The sequence below is a fragment of the Cupressus sempervirens genome, chromosome 1, assembly GCF_028749045.1.
Source record: "Cupressus sempervirens isolate cs-2001-9-10 chromosome 1, ASM2874904v1, whole genome shotgun sequence".
Taxonomy (NCBI): domain Eukaryota; kingdom Viridiplantae; phylum Streptophyta; class Pinopsida; order Cupressales; family Cupressaceae; genus Cupressus; species Cupressus sempervirens.
In genome coordinates this window covers 525939536-525960369 of record NC_143118.1, presented here as the reverse complement: position 1 = coordinate 525960369, position 20834 = coordinate 525939536, and the positions used below count along the sequence as shown (strand labels likewise).

Sequence of the window (20834 nt, the reverse complement as noted above, 5' to 3'; positions counted from 1 at the left end):
GCAACCCACTTTTTAGAATGTCTAAGCATGAAATCTTCACTTTTGATGCAGCAACATAAAAAAATCCACTTATGATGGACTTTTGATGTAATGACATAAAAAAAGTCCACAAAAGTAAACTTTATATGCAATGACATGTTAAATGTTCACTTTGGATGGATTTTACATGTTCTTGCATATAAAATGTCCACTTATGAAGACCATTTAATTCACTTAAAATTATAAAAATATTTTTTGATTAAGTAAAATAGGTTTTGAAGGGTGCCTGAAACCTTGTACAAGTCTAAAGATTTTCAATAAGCACAGATGCAAAAGTACAACAGACAAAAGAGGAATGGTCACCCCCCAAACAAAGGGTAACCATGGTGACAAAAAAATTTATCACCAACCAAAACCAAACACCCAGCTAGAAGGCTAAAACCCGAACTGAGAGATCAATCTCCAAAAAATTAGTCACTACAAGGGAGCTCACGATTTGCCCTTTGATTTAAAGCTTCCCTTGCACAACCAGAGGTTCATTTCTAAAGGAGGAGCAGAGGGCTTAGCTTTCTTTCTTTACTGCAGTTCAACCATCCTCCACTTTTGCTGCCTCAACAATCCAATCCCCAGAAGAAACTAAACAGTGGAACCCACAGGAATCAGAAGCGACAACACTCCCTAGGAGAGCCTGTAAACGGTTGGCCCCCAATAGGACCAAGAGGAGCATCCAATATAGGGGTAGGGGCAGGAGAGGGAACAGGATCCTAACCAAAAGTTCAGACTTCCTTCGCTACCAATAGCATCGAATGATCGTTAGTAGGGGGATCATCTGCAGGGGGAGTCTTCCACAGGTTGCAGAGGCACATCCTTGGACTTAACCACCATATAGTGCTTAGAAGAGGCCCTTGACCACCAGGAAGAACGAGCAGCAATGTGACTTATCATATGACATTTTCTATAGCGAAAATGGGGTACCTTCATAATCCAACATTTGGGTCCAAGAACCCCTCAAGGATTCCGAACAAATCTTCTTTGGAAGGCCCTTTGAAATATCCATCTCTACAAGAATTTGTGCACACATCGAATGGAGAATATCCAAAGTATCTGAGTCCACATATAAAAAATCACCAATAACATCTCCAATAGCTTCGTAAACAGAATCTAGCGAGAGATGCATCGGGAGATTCGAAAGCCAGACCTAGATAGGAACCTTGTCAAAGGATTCTGTAAGCAGATCGAAATCCATATGCCACGGTTTGGCCATAGTGGATATTTGTCCTGCCATGAAAAACTGTTATCACACAAAATAGTTTTCTTGTCTTTAGCACTTTTAAACTTTAATATGAATTTTTTTTTAGCAATCGGAAAGATGTGGACATCATGGTCTAAAATTGGTTCCCAATGCTTGGAGATCCAAGCAGGAAAATTATAAAAATGTTACAAAATGGGTCATAAACAATATTTATTTATCCTATTTTGAAATATAACATATAAACATCATTTTAAAGTAACATTTAAATAAACATTTGATTTTTAAAACCAAAAATTAAACTAAAACTATATAGCTATATAGTTACTTAAGTGAAAAATTAAAAAATAACTCAACTTAAAATTATAACATAAAATGCACTATAGTCACTTTAAGTTAAAAATTAAAAATATAAAGTAACTTAAAAACATAACAAAAAATGAATATAAGTTATATTTATCAAAAAGTTGAAGTTAAATTGATAATATAATATCATATTTTTAATTCGTGCTCTTGTATCCAAAATGTCCACTTTTGAAACACTAAAATGGACATATCTTTGACTAACAACTCTGATTGACCTCTCAGTTAGACCGAATAGAAGGGAAAAACAGAAGGCATGATATGAGCAAAACCAAAGGACTAAAAACAAACAAACACAAACTCAAAAGCAAATAATGAACAATGAAGGCTTCAGAAATCAAGCAAAGACTCGATAGAAAACAAAACGAAAAAGACTTGACGAAAGCCTTCAATAAAACAATTTGATATACAAATTGAAATTGATCGATTGATCAACATTAAACAATTGAATATCAAATTTAAACTTAGAGAAATGCGAAACTAACTTGAAAAAGTTTCGTGCTATTACTGACATTTTGTGGCGACAAAATGTAGGACAACAAAGATGCATCTCACGCTATTGTTTTGGTCACAAATAGAAAGAGGGGATTCATATTTAGTTGAGATGTTTTCTTTTGGGTAATTTTGTTAATACAAATGATGCTAGCTTTTGCTTGCTTAATTGCAAAATTCTCAAATCCTCTCTCACAAACTCAAATTTAGAGGATTCAACTTTTTGTGTTTTGTTTTACTCAACTTCTCTGACCTATGTTCATACCAAGTTACACAAAGGCATGCAACCATATGCCTGATATAATGATGTAAATGTGAACCTTAAGGATTTTATTATTAATTAATTATATTACTAAACTTGATTTTTCTGAAAATCTCAAACATATACAAAAAGCTCACTGCTTATAAGACTCAAAGACATTAGATATAGTTCATTCTGTGGCATTATCAACAAGTAATTAAACATCTAGACAACCAATTTTGATATCAATATTATTTAGGAAGTTTTACATCTGTACTGATGGAAGAGGACCTTTCCATCAGGAGTTATCACAATACACTTGCCATCCAACACGTAGGCAAAATCTAAGAAATACCATCTACGAATCCTCTTTTAAGCAATTTAGCTCCATAAGAAAGGTCTTCATCACAGAAAAATACTATACCATATGCGTGGATACTTTTTGTAAATTGCCTTTGGCAAGAATGAAACAACATTGGCTTCCATGTTGATCTAGACTCCTCCATCACCACAAATGGGATTGATAGGGGCTATAGACAGGTGGTCTCCCCCCCTCCAACCCATTACCATTTTAAATTAAAACTTGCAACTTCCTTAATCTTCAGACAATTCAGAAAGTATGTCAATCTTCTGAGGTGTGCTGTCTTAAAAAATTCAAGATAGTTTTTCTCATAAACATAATCTGCTTAGATTGTAGACTACATTCCTGAAGTCATGCCCATTATGTGATTGCAGAGTGGTGCCGAATTCAGGTGTAAACCATACAACCTTTGAGTTTAAAAGAAAACATAATCTTTGAAACTGAACTGTATTTAAAGATGATAAACTGAAACCGTGAAATACAGGCCGTATGTTAAATTGCAAGGAATCTATATAGAAAATCAAAATATACAAAGGGACTGCCAAGAAAATGGGACTACTACAGATTAATTATTCACATCATTTACAATGCTTGAATATTGCAACAACTCTTTTAAGTGGCAAAATATGCCTCTGAGTGTGAGGGCATGCTCTCTCTGTAGTTTTTTGGAGGGTACATAGTCAGTTTCAAGCTTGATTTTTTTTTGGTTTTTTGTGGAAAAAATAAATAAACATTATGACATAAGACTGATCATATGAGAAGACGGTTAATTTGTAATTTTCCCGTGTACATAACTTCCTCCTCCCAAAAACATTTATGCAGAAACAAATGCCTTCATATGACTGATGTAATCTGAAGCCCCACACTCAAAAAACTGATCATTATTGTTACTTCATGCCCAAAAAGCTGAGATTGCAGAATCATATAGGCCCTTGAGCATCAGAAACAAAAGAACGAGAATACAAATATTACTGTGATAGGCTATCATTCATCCTTCCAATTGAAGCCATTCAATCTGTCTTCACATCATATCAACATCTCAGACTTTACGAATGCCCGCTTGCCATGCTCTGCTCCCACCATCATATCGACCATGTCATCACTTGGAACCTGACCCCGTATATTGTAGACATGATATAAAATGGATGTATTTAAATTTCAATTGCCTAGATTAAGAGCCATCAATCTGATGCTCCTGAGATACAGTTTAGCTTAGATCAAATCCTGCTTCAGCACTTATTGCATAGAGTAATTTATTCTCCAGAACTTCTTTACTGTGACCAGGAACATATTGACATTCATCTTAAATAAGTACATTTGAAAAAAAAATTATATACAAAAGGTAAATATTCATAATAATTTAAATACTTTAAAAATAGACTGGCATTTTCCTATGAGATTCATCCATACCTTTTGTACGGAGGGAGTTTCAGAAGATTCACACATGTTGCTGAAGTTGGCAAGCGATCAAGAAGTTCATCAGGAGCCTCTAAAGGAGCAGCTCTGAGAAAAGAGAAAATTAAATTCAACTACAATCATTATACTAGACACTGATAAAGCCAGAGAATCTTTGAAATTCAAGTAGTAATGCACCTTTGGATACAGAATGGAGGTTCCAAGTATTTGAAACCAAGTAGTGGTCCTCTTGAGCATCCAGTTACAAATCTGTAAGCAAGAAAAATGTTTGTCAATATTCAGGAAAAAGGATAAAAGCCTAGTTGAAAATATTTATCTTCCAACTATAAGAGCACATTCCCATAGATCCTGATCCAGCTAAGCATTCACTGTAATGTTTCTCTGACATGGTATTTGCTTCCTTGCATATAAAATTTAAACAACTTAAGAAGTTCACCTATAGGGGTAATAACGTGTGGCATAATAGTTGGATAATAATGACCTTAACTTATTGCATTCAAATAGCTTATGCATTTAGAGGTCTTTATAACATTGAAGAGCTACTAAGCATACATTACAGTGTTGACCATAGAAGTAGAAATTGCCAAAATTGCATGATTAATTGCCAGAACCGAAAAATGCCATTGCTCGTAATTTCCTACCTGATGTAATCACATTCTAAATAAACAAATCATGGTCAACCTTTGTTGACCAAAACTTTCACTGCTACACACATCAAAATTGCATTTAAATCCAAAGTTAGCAGGTCAGGTTTGAGCGTTCAGTTTTCAAGTTTGGTCAAAATAATTTTTGAGGTTGGGTCTGTCCCTAAGAAAACATACAAAAATTAGAAATATTTACATATTTGCAGCAGTAATTAAGTTCAAAATACACCACCATATTAATTGTCAATTATCAGTCAAACTTGAACATCATGATGTGTTAAAGTTTAAAAAAAAATTATAATGTCAAGTGACAACAATTAGTCATCATTGATCAATCAGCAAATATCATATGGTATGATCTTGTACCAATTAATTAGAACCAAAATAACTGCCATTTACACTCATACTGGCAATCTCATGCTCACTAATTGGCTAATAGTCATTGTCAACATCAAGTGCAGCAAAGTGTGTGGTGGAAGCATATATGCCAATAGGCTCTGGTTTGATATCCTGCTCAAAATTGCTTGCCCTCAAACAATGCTAAAATGTTTCAAATATTTTGCTTCTTTTCAAGCAGCATCCTCTATAGGTATTTACTTCTATGAATTGGCTGATTTGTGATGGCTCCACATCCCAAAATTTTGAACCCTTGTAATCATGATGGCATTTATTAAATTATTTCCCAAAATGAATGCAAGATGGGGTATCATAAACACTCATTGCCATGTATGAAATTTTTTTTAGTGGGAAATATTAGGGATTGTTGCAGCAAAACTACTTTCATGGCCATTTAGTCCATGTGGATTTATGCTATGAAACACGTTTCATCAGAGTTCTTGCTAACTTTTCATTTACCCTATTTGTGTTGCCCATGACTAGTAGCTGATATCTTGTGCTGAGAATGAGTTTACCACCTGTTAATTGGGACAAACCCTATAAGGGGAAACCATTAATGCCACTGTATCTATCATTGTCCATATTCCCAAGCATCCAGATCAGCTCAATCACCCGAGAGGATTTAGTTTGCCTCAAGATGGGCATTGAATTCAAGGTAGATGATTAATGACATGCATATTTGTGCATCTCATCCATGACAACATAACTATTATCTTTACCATTCTCTTTGGGTAGACTCATGATGGGGTCCTTGAACACATTTCAAATGTCAACAAGGAATAAGAAAAGTTTTAGCAGACTTTACTGAAAAGTCACGTCCTCCATTCTATGGTAAATTATGTTATCCTTCTTGTGCTTGAGATTCTTCTTCTTCTCAAAGACTCTCCTTGATCATTTATCTCAAATTATTGTAAACATCGCAAAGTCTATAATATGCACCATTTTCCAAACCTTTTGTTTCATCTTGGACCAAAAACAAGAAAAAATATTTTCTTATATAGAATGCAATCATTTGTTGGTGCATTCATTTCAGCATATGCACATTTCCATCCAAGATTTTAGTAACAAATGTATCCTTGGTGTATTCCATCATGATTGAATTCTTCCTATCACTAAAGTTGACCTAAAAAGAACAAGAGGTGGCAATCATAGAAAAAGGCATCAATAGTTGCATCCTTTTAGCCCTTCAAGTATTCTATTTCTTGGAGTCTCCTTACCGATTCCAAGGTTGGGAATTTGCAATTTGCCCCCATCCTCAGACCTCCACAAGCACACAAGTTGGTCTTTTTCCCAACCTCATAAATTGAGGAATTGGAAAGGATAAAGTTATTCTTGACATTTTAATTTTAAAAACCTCAATTTTGGAGAAGAGAGCCATTGTTCCCCTTCAACCTAGGACAGAAATCCTGAAAAGGTTTATAGGATCCCTGATAGAGATGTATACAAGATTCAGAAATTATTTTGATGTATTCAAATATGCCTGAATACTATAATATATTTGTAATATAGCAAAGAGCAATATCTTAATATATATATTTATTACTGCTGTGAAATATTTTGAAATATATATAAGGATTAGCTTCATTTTCAAAGTATCCTAATTTGGGGAGATAGTTGTCTATCCTTTCATACCATGCCTTGGGGGCTTGTTTAAGACCATAGAGTGCTTTCTTCAATTTACATACATAGGAATTTTTGTCATGGGTAGCAAATCCTTCTAGTTGTTCTATGTATACTTCCTCTTTGATGATGCCATTTAGAAAGGTTGTTTCATCATCCATTTGATGCACTTTCCACCCTTTGGATGCTGCAATGGCTATAATAGTTCTGACAGAGGTATAGCGAGCGACTGGAGGAAATGTCTTTTCATAATCAATTCCAGCCTTCTGAGAGAGTTCACGAGCTACGAATCTGGCTTTGTATTTTTCAATACTCCTATCTGATGCATGTTTGATTTTGAATAGCCATTTGGAGGAGACAACATATCTGTCTTTAGGCTAGGGTACAACTTCCCATACTTCATTTTTTAATATAGATTGATATTCTTGAGTCATTGCATCTTTCCAAGGTTGACATGATAAGGCTTAGCTTCTTCAATGCTTGTAGGTTCTGTTTTGATGAGTTCGGATATTTGTGCAATATAGTATGAATGACTTCTTGTTCCCTTACTTTCTCTGAATACTTCATCAGGTTCTACTTGATTTTCTTCTATCATTTTTCTTACCCAGAGTGGCCTCTTTTTATTGTTAGGGTTTTTCAATATTTTCAATATTTGAACTAGGAAGTGCACGACCCCCAAAATCACTCTCCCTCTAATTCTCCACTATGGGATTCTCACCTAATTCGGTATTTTGTTCTGTGTATGATTCATCAATGTTCTTCGAGAGATTAAAAAAAATGTCTTCTTCAAACTTTACATCTTTGCTGATTTCAATAGTTCTTTGTCCAAGGACAGAAATCCTGTAACCTTTGGTTGATTCACTATATCCTACAAATATGCTTTTCTTTCCTAATGGTTCTAGTTTAGTTCTCTTTTCCTTGGGAATATGACTGTATACAGGACATCAAAAAATTCTTAGATGACTTAAGTTTGGCTTGTTTCTTGTGAATACTTCTTCAGGGATTATGTTCTCTAATATTGAATGAGGAAATCTATTTTGAATATAAACTGCGGTGTTAGAAGTTTTCGCCTAGAATGAGATGGGGAGATTTTGGTCATGCATCATGGCTTTGGCAAATTCTATAATAGATCAGTTTTTCCTTTTTGCAGCACCATTCTGTTGATGATTATAGGGTACAAAAATCTCCCTCTTAATCCCAACAGAGATGCATAATTCTTTAAAGTTTTCCAAAATGTATTCACCCCCATTGTCAAATCTTAGAGTTTTGATTTTCTTCCTAGTTTGGTTTTCAATTAGAGCTTTAAACTCTTTGAACTTGGATAACACTTCATGTGATTCCTTAAGTTCAAGGAAGTAAATCCAAGTTTTCCTAGAGAAATCACCTATAAAAATTACATAGTACAAACATCCGCTTAGAGAAGGCACTGACATTGGACCACACAGGTTAGTGCGAATAAGTTGAAATACAACTTTGGATTTATGTTCACTTTTGGGAAAGGACCCTTTTGTATTTTTACCTAATACACATCCTTTGCAAGTTCCAGAATGATCAGGTTTTAGATTAGGTAACCCAGTTAGGATTTTTCCTATGGATGGTAAGGCCTGAAAATGAAGATGGCCAAGTCTTCTATGCCAGATTTCATTAGAATTTGAAATCTCATGATTTAGGGCCACATTTTGATGGTTACAGAGTTTGTACAAGCTTTCATCTTTGAAATCGACAGTTACTGCATTCTTAATGTTGGAGTTCTTGGGCCACAATCCTCTTGGAATGTGATACAATACCAAGGCTAGAGATTGAGACCAAGTTTCATTTTATGCTAGGTACAAACAATACATTGTTTAGCTGAAGAGAGATTCTTGTTTTTAGTTATATTGAACACGATCCAATTCCTTTTACCCGATATGTAGAATTATCACCAATAGTTACTTCTTTAGAGGAGTATCCTTCAAAAGTTTTGAATTTGTCTTTAAAACCTATTATATGACTAGATGCTCCATTATCTATTATCCATGTACTTTAATTGGAGTTTAGTTCACTTGAGAGGGCTAAATAGAATGCTAATTTTCATCCTCGACTTCTGCTAGAGCAGCTTGAATTTTCTTTCGATGGGCAAACTTTGTAAGTGTGACCAAATTTATCACATTTGTAACATTGTACTTTGGACTAGTCTCTTTTCTTGTATGATTGGTTTCCTTTTCCTCTTTTCTGTTTATATTGACCCTTCTTTCCCTTGTTGTTCGTATTAGTTTGCAGTGCTTGAATTTCCCCCTCTTGATATGTACTGATTCCTCTTGAGATTAGTCTCGACTCCTCTTGACTGTATTCATTTTTTAGTTGCTCAAAATTTGGTAGTTCAGGTTGAGAGCTCAATCCACAGAGAAAGGTTTCCCTGGATAAAGGTATACCTTCTAGAGCAATTAGGTATAGTTCTTTATTATCTACTTGATTTCCTATGATAGCAAGTTGATCTTTTAATTCTGCAATTCTCAAAAACTATGATGTAATAGACTCTCCATTGTTCATTTTGATGTATAGAAGTTGTTGCTTCAATGTTAGTAGTCTACTGGTATTATTAATTTTGAATGTATTTTTAATAGTGGTGAGCATCTCATATGCTGTTTTGAGACTTGATATTGACGGGAGTATATGATTTTTGACAGAATCTATAATAATCTTCATAGCTTTATTATTATGTGTTCTCCAAATTGTTTTGTTAGGATCACTTTCATGTATTGACTTATTTTCTTCTATGTATCCTTCTTATTCCATGTCTGGAAGGATATTCATTATTCGTGTTTTCCATGGTGCAAAGTTGGAGGCACTTTCAAGTCTATCTTCTAGTCATACATGATTCACCATAGTTGCAGATTTGAGATAATTTAATGAATCTGAGATCTAATTGAACCGAATGTTTTACTCTATCAGTTAGGCTCAGATACCATGAAAAGGTTTATAGGATTCCCGATAGAGATGTATACAAGATTCAGAAATTATTTTGATGTATTCAAATATGCCTGAATACTGAAATATATTTATAATATAGCAGAGAGCAATATCTTAATATATATAATATATATTTATTACTGCTGTGACCTTGACTGATAATTCGTCAAGTGTACTCTTAACAAATCTGATACAAACTGTCTATACTTTCGATCTGCTGTTGATACTTAATATGTTATTACTTTTTTCTATGGCAGATATAAACTGCAGACGGTACTTTGAGACTGCCATGGTTATTGGTCCCCTTTCTCATCGGCAGTGATAGGAATTATATATGTCTTCCAATAGTCATGTCAAGTAGAGACATGACTCTACACGGCAATAGCCATGTAGGGTCATGTCCCTACGTGGCATGACCAATGGTCTTGTTAACCATTTGAATGAACACTAATTAAGGCATCAGTTATGATGAGAATGATCGATCAATTCATACTGAATTTTATTTCTATTTGTATATGTAATTATATAAAATACAATTTAGTATATATAAATTACATATACAGTATAATCTGAGGATGACCCAGTTCGACTGATGCTATTATCTTTAACAAATCCTATAATGGAATTTGTTTCCAGGACAAATACTCTCCTAGCCAATCTATAGGACGATTCATTAAAGATTCATAAGTTTGCTTAAATTGGTGATTCAAAATATTTATTTCTAAGATATGCAGAGCAATAAAAATTCGATATTCGCAAGATTGTCCAAATACATTATTATAAAAATCCTAGGTATATCAGAATTTGTAATGTCCCACTTTTGAAATAATTTCTAATAATAAATAATATTATACAACTGTATGTTAATTATAATTATATGTTAATTCTGTACAATAAATAATGTTAATGACAATCATATGTGGACGATCCATTAAAGATTCATAAGTTTGCTTAAATTGGTGATTCAAAATATTTATTTCTAAGATATGCAGAGCAATAAAAAATCGATATTCGCAAGATTGTCCAAATACATTATTATAAAAAAATCCTAGGTGTATCAGAATTTGTAATGTCCCACTTTTGAAATAATTTCTAATAATAAATAATATTATACAACTGTATGTTAATTATAATTATATGTTAATTCTGTACAATAAATAATGTTAATGACAATCATATGTTAATTATCTGAATAATAAATAATGATAATGATAATTGAATGATTAATGTTATTCATAAAATAATCAAATGTTATTAGTGAAATAATGAAGATAATAAATACAATATTATAATTATATTATTAAGAAATATATACATAAAAACAATATAACATTCACACTATCAACTAGTAACAAATATTAATCCAAACTAAACAAGCGACCAGTCAAGTGATCAATCGTAAGGGTCACATCCGCAGGTTAGAAGCATGTATAGACACAAGCATTTGTGGGGCATACATGAATGGTATGGACAGTACTTATTTAGGCATCGAATCGCTTATTTTCAGCAGTACACATCCAGTAAACAAGCAAGTGATTCCAGCATCTGAAAGGAAAGAACTGGCAATCTTTCAATCCATTAGATGGTAGTTGATGTTCAGTAAATCCAGTAATGGATGTAGTTTGGTCTAGTTGAATCAAAAAAACGCACATTCAAAATACAGTTCCTAGTTATAGTTCTCGCACCAATCAAGGGGAATATATATATATTTGGTATAACCTCTTCCATGGGAATTATCGAAATATGTCCAGTATTGATAGGAAACAATTAAGGGAGAACATATCTACCATCTTGTTATTGCAACGAATATATATATATATATATAATGTTGGTAAGTATCATATGACGGTATATGAAAATACTATGGTTTATATAGGAATCAATTATGAATGACATATTATTATTAGTGAATATATCACAATTGAGACAGGCTTCCATGATCATATTTATATATACACTTCAGTATATATATATTATAGTATTAAAATCAAGGGATCATATGTATTGCTGAATGCTGATAATATTATATCAGAATACTATTAGTGGCTAACATATATATATGTATATATATGGTAATGATCATGAGATCATAATTAGATTCCTATCTTTATGTTATATTAGTTTATATATATATATATATATATATATATATAGAGAGAGAGAGAGAGAGAGAGAGAGAGAGAGAGAGAGAGAGAGAACAAAGATTATATGAAAATATGTTGGAGACACTTCATAAGGAAGAGATGAATAAGGAATATAAATGGGTATTCAAAGATATGTATATAATTATAATCAATCTTATTACTATTTTTGCTAAGGAAAAAAAGAAGGCTGTGATGTAGACAAGGAGAGGGTTGTATGAATCTAAGCAATGGCTATTTATCCCAAGAAAAGCTCAAGGGTTTGGATCTGTAAAATTTGAGGGAATTCATTGCAAGTACCCTACGCAGCTTGGATAACATCTACTGCTTCCGTCTTTGAGATGAATTAGTAATACGGTTGAATATGAGTGTTAAAGATTACTTAATTCTCATAAGATAAACAACTATTCCTATCAGGGAACATTACAATCCAAGCCCTAATTGAGAAACTTAGGGTAAATTAGGTCCAATCCCATCAAGGGACATTACACAATTTGATAGATTGCAAAAATAAATAAATGGATTTTAATAAGCCCTAAAATCAGGGCACAACATCTTTAGTTGTCTTTTGTACCCATTTCTTTGTGTTGATGCATTAATGTGCTATTTTAAGGAAGTGCGCAAGTTTAAAGAACATTTTTGGAGACTCCTACAGTCATTTGAACTCTATTAATCCCCAAAGTCAACAATTTTTATGGGGATTTGAGCCTAGAAAGGGAGCGTACCTTTGGAAGTATTGTCGGAGGTGTAAGGTCATAGGAGTGTGACATTGGAGCTATGGAGGATTGTGGGTGACCAAAGTCTTCCCAAAAAGGCATCACGCCCTAAAAAATTTAAGAGTTTGAAATTTTTTGGACACAGCACCAGCATATAGAATGTGCTGTGAAAGTTTAGGAGACATCTGGTTTTGACAAAAAAGGGAATGTGGGTCCTCTTAACAGAAATCAGCCTTATTTGAATAATATACTACCATATTATCAGAATCATAGGGATTTACCCGTTAATGTTTTAACCACATTTTCTTCTATTGCCATTTTGGTTACCAGACTTTTTGAATCTTGGAGATGTCTTCTACCTTCAAGTGTGGAACTGTGCCTACTGGAACAACTATGGGACAAGACTATCTCCATAAGTATTATAAGGTCCAATTTTACTGGGGGGGTGTGTGAATCAGTAAACTATCAGATTTAAACCTTAATCAACTTATTAACTCGGACTTGATCAAATCACTTAACAGTCTACCACATACACTCAATGTTAATGTAACATCTCATTTTTCCAGCCTTAACAATCAACTATCATATCATTGAGCACAGTTACTTTTTCGTATTCATGAGCATGAAAAGGCAGTTATAACAGATATTTTATATGTTCATATGAAAGAGATCAACGGTTAGAACATATTAACTGGATAAACTTAACTAACAATTGAAAGAGCATTCAACCAACAAATGCAATATATGTAGCTGCCATCATAACCATTACTTGATGGAAAGCAAGATCATTTTCTACTAATAAAGATACGTTAGTTTTCATAATCACATGAAGACAATTTTACAACTACCTTACATATTCAGATGGAAGAGAATCAACAACTATAATAGAATAACTGATTAATGATATTAACCATCTAACATATCTTCAACTTAAAATTGCAAATTCACATAAGTAAAATACCCATTACTAGAAGATATTTGAATGCAGATCATATCTTTTTTTGTGCAAGCCTTGGCATTTGGTGGAGAGAAGCATTGTCAGGGTCTTAATCTCCCAACCATAGACCCTTAAGTATTCTCACACAATCTCTACTAAGAAAGATCCTCCCTACCCTGAGATTAGGCTTGGGACACCATTGTCCTACCATTGAGCATACTGGAGTTAAAGTGTCAACCCACCACTCAACTTGACAAACAAGATCTAAGCATTGGACTATTATGAGTTGACTCAGTTGTTTGATTTTCTTACATTCTTTATTTTTATTAGGTACTGATTTCATTCTTTGAATCTTGCAGGATTAGCCCACTACTCATTGATTATCAATTCACTCCTTTCATCTCGACCTTACAGGTCATCCTTGATGAATTCTTGGGGGCAACTACTTTTGCACAATGTATACTCAACCATTTATATTCAACCCAATAGGCTTATGGCCTAGTATATATATATATATATATATATATATATATATATATATATATATATATATATATATATTGCTTGTAAAAACTACTCGTTGGCTCTTCTTGAGAGTGCAGTCACTTATCTCAGAGGCATATGAGAGATGTCACTATATAAACTTGCAAGGTAAAGAATTATTTGTAACAAATTTTGAGAAAGATCACAAAGAAAATATTATTTAATTCTTATATTTGGACTCGGCCATTCATGAATAAGCAAATAGATTCTTTTTAGAGTTAGACTCTTCCTGTATAACTATCATTCTCCTTTTCCAACTGAAAAATTGAGAACCTCATGCATCGATTTGAGAGAAAAGAGAGTATTAGAATGGAAGAATACATGACTTTTAAAAGTATGGCCTCCTTACGGTAGGACGTTGCAATGTCAAGCTTTTAGCACTTGTAGAGAGTATGTAAGACAGGAATCTTATTCTTGTGGAACTTTGACTTGGCTCACGACACATTGTGCAGATTTCATTTACAAAATACATGTCATTGTAGATAGTGATGTCTTGCAAAGATATAGTCTATGCAGTAGCCGGTTGCATACAATTGGGATTGTGAGACAAGGATCTTTCGGATATGAAAATACAAAGCTAAGCAGTTGTATGGAAGACTATGATTGCAAAGAAAAATAGATAACTTAAGAAATGTGAAAATAGTTAGCCCAAGATGGAACAATACCATCATATATATGAGGCACTCCCTTGCATGCTCGGTTAAGAGCAAGATAAAAATGGAAGGTTGCACAAGAGTTACAAGAAAACAATGATCATTGAAAAATACTTGGCAACAATCTTTTTTAAGTTATAAAAAGGCCATCGAAGGTTGTAAAGCCCAATCAAGAAATAAGAAATACGACTGCTCATGAGATAATATTAATCCATAGGCAAGGTGGAAAAATTAATAAAACATGTAATAGTATTAAAACATAAAAAAATATCACTTAACTATTGTTCTCAATTTGATTTATGCTTGAGTAATTATTTAATAATATAAGTTGGACTGGTAGCTCATGGTTGTCCATTAGTAGACCCTTGCTTGCCTAGCCGTTTTTCCTTGGTCATGGTGGTTTAGGATTCCTACCTATTTGCTCAATGGTAGGTGGTGCCCTCGTGCCCAATTCCTTCTCTAGCAATGCTTCCCCCCTTCATTGCATTCTTGCAAGTGAAAATCCAGCATGGTAACAACATATTGCTCATCATTTTTCAAAGTTGAAATTACCATAGCATATAATCATATTAGCCATCCCATTCCAATTCATATATCATCATAATGATTGACCAATATTCCATTTTCCATGAAATCATAACCAATAACCAACACTAAGGGTCCCTCTCTAACATCCACTGACTTGCAATAAATAGTATGTCCCTAAAAGCGAGCCAAGTGACGAATGAGATATTCATCATGCATACCAATAGTTTGAGTACCCCTACCATATATAGATCTCACCATAATTTGACTTGCTATAAATAGTATGTCCCAAAATAGAAGCTCCATCAATGTCACTGCAACTCCTTGTTACTAGCAAACTATCCTGGTGCCTTGCAAAAAATGGAAAATTTGACTTATCCAAAACACACTGTAAATAGTAAGTGTGTTGATCCAGTTCAAATGAAGTGCAAACCTAAACATCCCAAGATAATTGAAAACATAATAAACTGTAGTAGTGTTATGAATAGTCCATTTATGTCTCCATGTGAACTCCTCTTACTGCTAGAAGGCAAGGAATGATGACATTAAGAAATCCTTCAACATCAAACAAGATAATTTACGTGTATTAGATTTAGTGGAGAAAGATATCTCCTACACCTATATCATCAACAAAGGATTTGAATGTGTCAAGGTCCATATAAGAATAGGTTATCTCTTGCACAAATAGTAGGATATGTAAAAGAACAAGAAGGGGCTAATAAAATGGTTCTAAGATCAAAACAAAGTTCTTATAATAGTAGAGCTAGTAATGTATTTAGTCACTCATTGAGTTGCAACACCTCCAAAAAATCCATTCTTGCCTATACCAGTAGTGGAAGATTAAGTACAAATTAACACCCATAAAAGAGATTCGATGGACAAGGCATTTAAAATGGAGGCAAGAGATATTGCTAAACAAAAAATTGCATGTTGCGTTTATGCAAATGGTCTTCCTTTCAACTTGTTGATATTACTACGTTGGTAGGAAATGGTGTCACCAATCAATAGTGCATCAATTGGCTTCACATCCTAGATTTGAAAAGGTGTGTAACATCATATTGCAAAGAGATAGGAATGCTAGAGAGACCTCCCTTCAACCAATTAGAGATTCTTGGATTAAATAAGGTGTTTCTATTGCTTCTGATGGATGGAAGGATGCCAAAAACCGTCCATTGATTAATGTTATTGCAGTGTCCCCAAAAGGGGCAATGCCTTCTAGAGTAGTAGATTGTGAAGAGGAACTAAAAGATACATAGTCCATTTCTAGAGTTCTAACTGAGTCCATAAAAATGGTGGGTATTGAGAATGTGGTCTAGGTAATCATGGACGATGCAAAGAATTGTAGAGATGCAAGTGTTTTGGTTGAGGGCCAATATGAACACATTTTGTTGGAACCATGCATCATAGATTCCCTCAATTTGGTGATGCAACAAGCTGGTGCTCAAATAGTGTGGGAGAAACTTATATACGAAGAGAGCAAGGAAATCAAAATGTTTTCGATGAAACATCAAATGTCACAATCAATAATCAGATCTTTCTCAAGATTAGAGTTGTGAAGATAAATACTAGATTTCCTTTATTCATTTAATTTATTTTATCATTTTCATTTATTGATTTTTATATAACTTTGCTTAATATTTATTATTTATTTAAAGTGTTATTTACATGTTGATATTGTTATTAACTTAGGTTGTTGAGACATGATTTGCATCTCAAACTATTGTTATAAGACGACTTTTCAAGGTGCGAGAGGCATTGGGCTAGATGATTATTCGCAATCGATGAGGTACATGAAAGACTTCACATTCAAAGAGGGCCCAAAAAGTCAAGTCATTGGTCTTGGATGACAATTGGTGGGCTCTTCCAATTTGTTGATACATATGCACCTTGTTTGGAGGATGTCTATAATGGCATGGGCACAAATGAAGAGAAATTAAAATTGGCAATACAAAAACAGGGGGATGAGCTTGTCAAATGCAAAATGTTATGGAATAAGGTAGAATCAATCATTCTATCATTTTGGAAAAGATGACTACCCCTTTGCACCTCCTTGCATATGCCCCACATTCGAGGTACTATAACAATAAAGTCTTTCTATCTAGTGATATTAGTACCATATATAGATGAAGAAGTTGCTAATGGGTACATAAGCATTTACTAGACTCTTCCAAGATGAAGAAGAAAGAAGTTAGGTAAGACTTGGGTATGTTTTACTTATAAGTCATACTCCAACTATTAATGACCAGTAACCCATGGAAATTGTCAAAAGCTGGTATGTCCATGGTAAAAAAAACAATTGAGTACCTCCAACCAAGATCCTCAAACAAGTCTGTTTTGTTATTTTTACCACTTCTAGTCTACAATTTAGTACTTAACATTCTTTAAATTGCTTTGCATTTTAATTTTTTATTTTGTGAAAACTATTCAAGTAGCAAGTTCTTTTGTTGCTGAACGAAATTGGCGTGCATACTCCTTTATCCAATCAGTATAGAGTAGCCGGTTGGGTTCAAAAAGAGCAGAAGACATGGCTTAGATTCATTCCACAACTTGCCTCTTCTGTCACATAAGGAGGAACACTACAAGGATGGGGTACCACTGTGGGATTAAGCCCCTGAATGTGCAAACTTGGATACAATCATTGAGGATCTTACTAGACTCACTGCAGCTTATTATGATGATTATATCCGTCCACATGGTGCATCTAGTGCAAGTGGAACCAATTTGGGTTCAAATGATCATAATCTTGCAGCAGCTGAGGATGAAAATCCAGTAGATGACTTTTTCGATAATTCTTTTTAAGGTTGATGACCATGAACAAAATGTGGTAATTGTAATAATTTTCTTATTTTCATTGAAATCATTAACACACACACACACACACACACACACACACATATATATATGGCTTGTTTGAGTATTCCAGAACTCTCAATTGGCATTTATGATTTAATACCTTTCTTACGCATTCAGCACTAATCAATGATGGAGTATAATACTATTAAATAATTTAATTCTGTAAATTTCTTTTATTGTTTTGTATATGCACAAACTTATATACACACACACACCTACTCAAACACATTCAAGCCCCCCAAAAAATGTTTCACATATCCACATATTGGGTTCGCATACCTGCATTCACATCCTGATTTGAAACAATGACTTAGATTATACAGAGCATTTGGAAATTGCATTTGATCATAATGACACCCCCACAGAAAACATGTTGGTTATTTGTCAGCTTTTGTACTTGAGTCTTGCTAAATTCTAGTTTTATGGATCAAAATGTATACCAAACTTGTCTATATGCCTGAACCTGAAAGATCCAGTGCATCAGCAATGGATATTTTCGCAGAAAAAAAAGCTTACGTAAGTGCATACAAATGCTTTTGTATGCTACTAGGTGCTCTTTTGGCTCAAAAGTAGTTTATACATTGCTAGTCTCCAATAGTCTATTCATTGTTTTAATTTTTATGTTGTAGCATTTAACTGTAGGAATAATGCAGTGATTACCATGTTTCATATTTACAATTTGAACTCAGAGGCCAAAATGTATTGGCATCATTATATTTGTGTAGAAGAGGTTTACTTACAGATAAATTGACAAGAAAAGGAACCAAAAATCTCATCCAACTAGACAATGTAGTACTCCCTCTTGATGAGAAATGCTTATTTATAAATATTCAAGTTAAAATAATCAGGAAAACATGAGAATTAAAGAATCATTTCAAACACAGCTAAGTGACAGACACATAACTGAAAGTGATTAACAGATACTATTGCAACAAAAGGAGACATACAACTTACAAGACAATTACTTACTTCAAAAACCTTTTTTGCTGCTGTAGATTGAATTTCTTGATAACTTCCCAGAACATTTGTATGACAGGATGGTCCTGTTCAACCGATGACTAAATAGTGAGAAGCCAAACAGAAGTAATAAAAAAATAAATTAATAAGCAAGCAAAAAAGTTTTGCAAAGTACCAGTAGCTGAAAGGAAGGGACTACTCATCCAAGGAACAAGTTCAGTTTCTTGATCCAAAATAATAGAATGAAGTGCATATGATCCTAAAATTCTTGAAATTATCTCATGCTAAGCCCTAGTGCATGTCATGTTAGGTACAACACAAGATTCATAACACGCATAGGCCGATTTGCGCCACCAACAAGATTGGATAAGCTCTTCTTCACAACAAACTCTACCAAACCTAGGAGGGTATTCGAGATGATTATTTATGAAAATTTTTAAAAAATTTACTGAGAAGGGACCAAAATCTGTCACTCATGGTTGCATGGACATGGATACTGATATACATACAACTAGTTTTCAAAGTCCCTGATATTTATATGGCTAGATTTTACCATTTACAATCCCCTCCCCAACACAGCTGTAGCTATCCTAACACAAAAAGCAACATGGTAAGCTATGTCATATGTTACATCCCAATTCTTGACCCAATTTAAAATGTTCATATAGCCGTTGAGGTTCACATGAAGTTAGTTGACAGTTGAAATTTGTTATAATCATGTGAAATAGTAAGATGGCTAGTCGTTATAATTTCATATGAAGATACCATGCTAGTTAACCGTTATGATGATATTTTAAAAAAGCTAATTCGGATAGTTCATTATTTATCATGAATTCATGGGAATTGAAAACGTGGTTAGCCATTATGATCATTTATGATTAATAACTTGTTATGGTAATATGATTTAATTGTGGAGAATTTCCTTGTAGGGAGAATGTCAAAGGGGTAGAAGCATTGTCAAAAAAGAATGGGGCATAGAGGCACTACCATCACTGGGCAAATAGGTATGAATCTTGAATGACTAGGCAAGCAAGAGTGTACGTTAGACAATACCATGAGCTATTGGACAATCATTAAAACATTAAACATCTGAACTTAGCCAAAGTACATACCTTTAATGGTTTATATTGACATTCTCATCATTTCAAATAATACATATATAATATATATGTATGTGCACATAGGTATAAAAGTATGGTACCACCATAGTATTAATTTATACAAGTTCATATCTATTAAAATATGTATACCTAAATATGCGTTTAACTTGAGAAGATATGAAGATAAAATAATCTTCCAAGTAATAGACGTATTTAGATATGCATACTTAGTAGGTATAACCTTGGACAAAATGATAATAATATAATGTGACCATTTGAAATACTATATATATGTGCAAATATATATATATATATATATATATATATATATATATAACTTTATAAATTATCCTTTTTGATTTGATAACCTTCGAATTTTTCCTCATATTTATTTGTCTTTATAAGAGACGAGAATGTACACCTGGCATCTCTTTTTATCGGTCAAGAAGCAAGTTTCATTTTTTATAACTGCTGCAAGAGCTGCGGATTCTTCCAAGCCTTTATATCTTTTTCATATGTCTTCTTGTGGATACAAGTCTGGGAATGGAAAACCTGAGATTCAGCACTTTACCTTTGTTCTCTCCTTTTCTTCTCTTCATTATATTTGCAACTAGATTTGAAGACAAATCTAGAGTCATTGTTATCATTGAAAGAACTCTGATTTGATTGTAATATCGAAAGGTACATTCGATGAGTCCA

General features: G+C 33.5%; 1 protein-coding gene across 1 annotated transcript in view; it reads right to left on the bottom strand.

Moving 5' to 3' along the window:
• Positions 1–3175: 3175 nt before the first annotated feature.
• UPL6 (ubiquitin protein ligase 6) overlaps positions 3176–20834 on the bottom strand; it is a 326331-nt gene continuing 308672 nt past the window's right edge. The window contains exons 23-26 of the mRNA XM_089829692.1: positions 19048–19121; positions 4279–4350; positions 4096–4188; positions 3176–3959 (exon numbers count right to left, since the gene is read on the bottom strand). Coding sequence (XP_089685818.1) covers positions 3893–3959; positions 4096–4188; positions 4279–4350; positions 19048–19121 — 306 coding nt within the window. The 3' untranslated portion in view covers positions 3176–3892. The remainder of the gene's footprint in view (positions 3960–4095; positions 4189–4278; positions 4351–19047; positions 19122–20834) is intronic.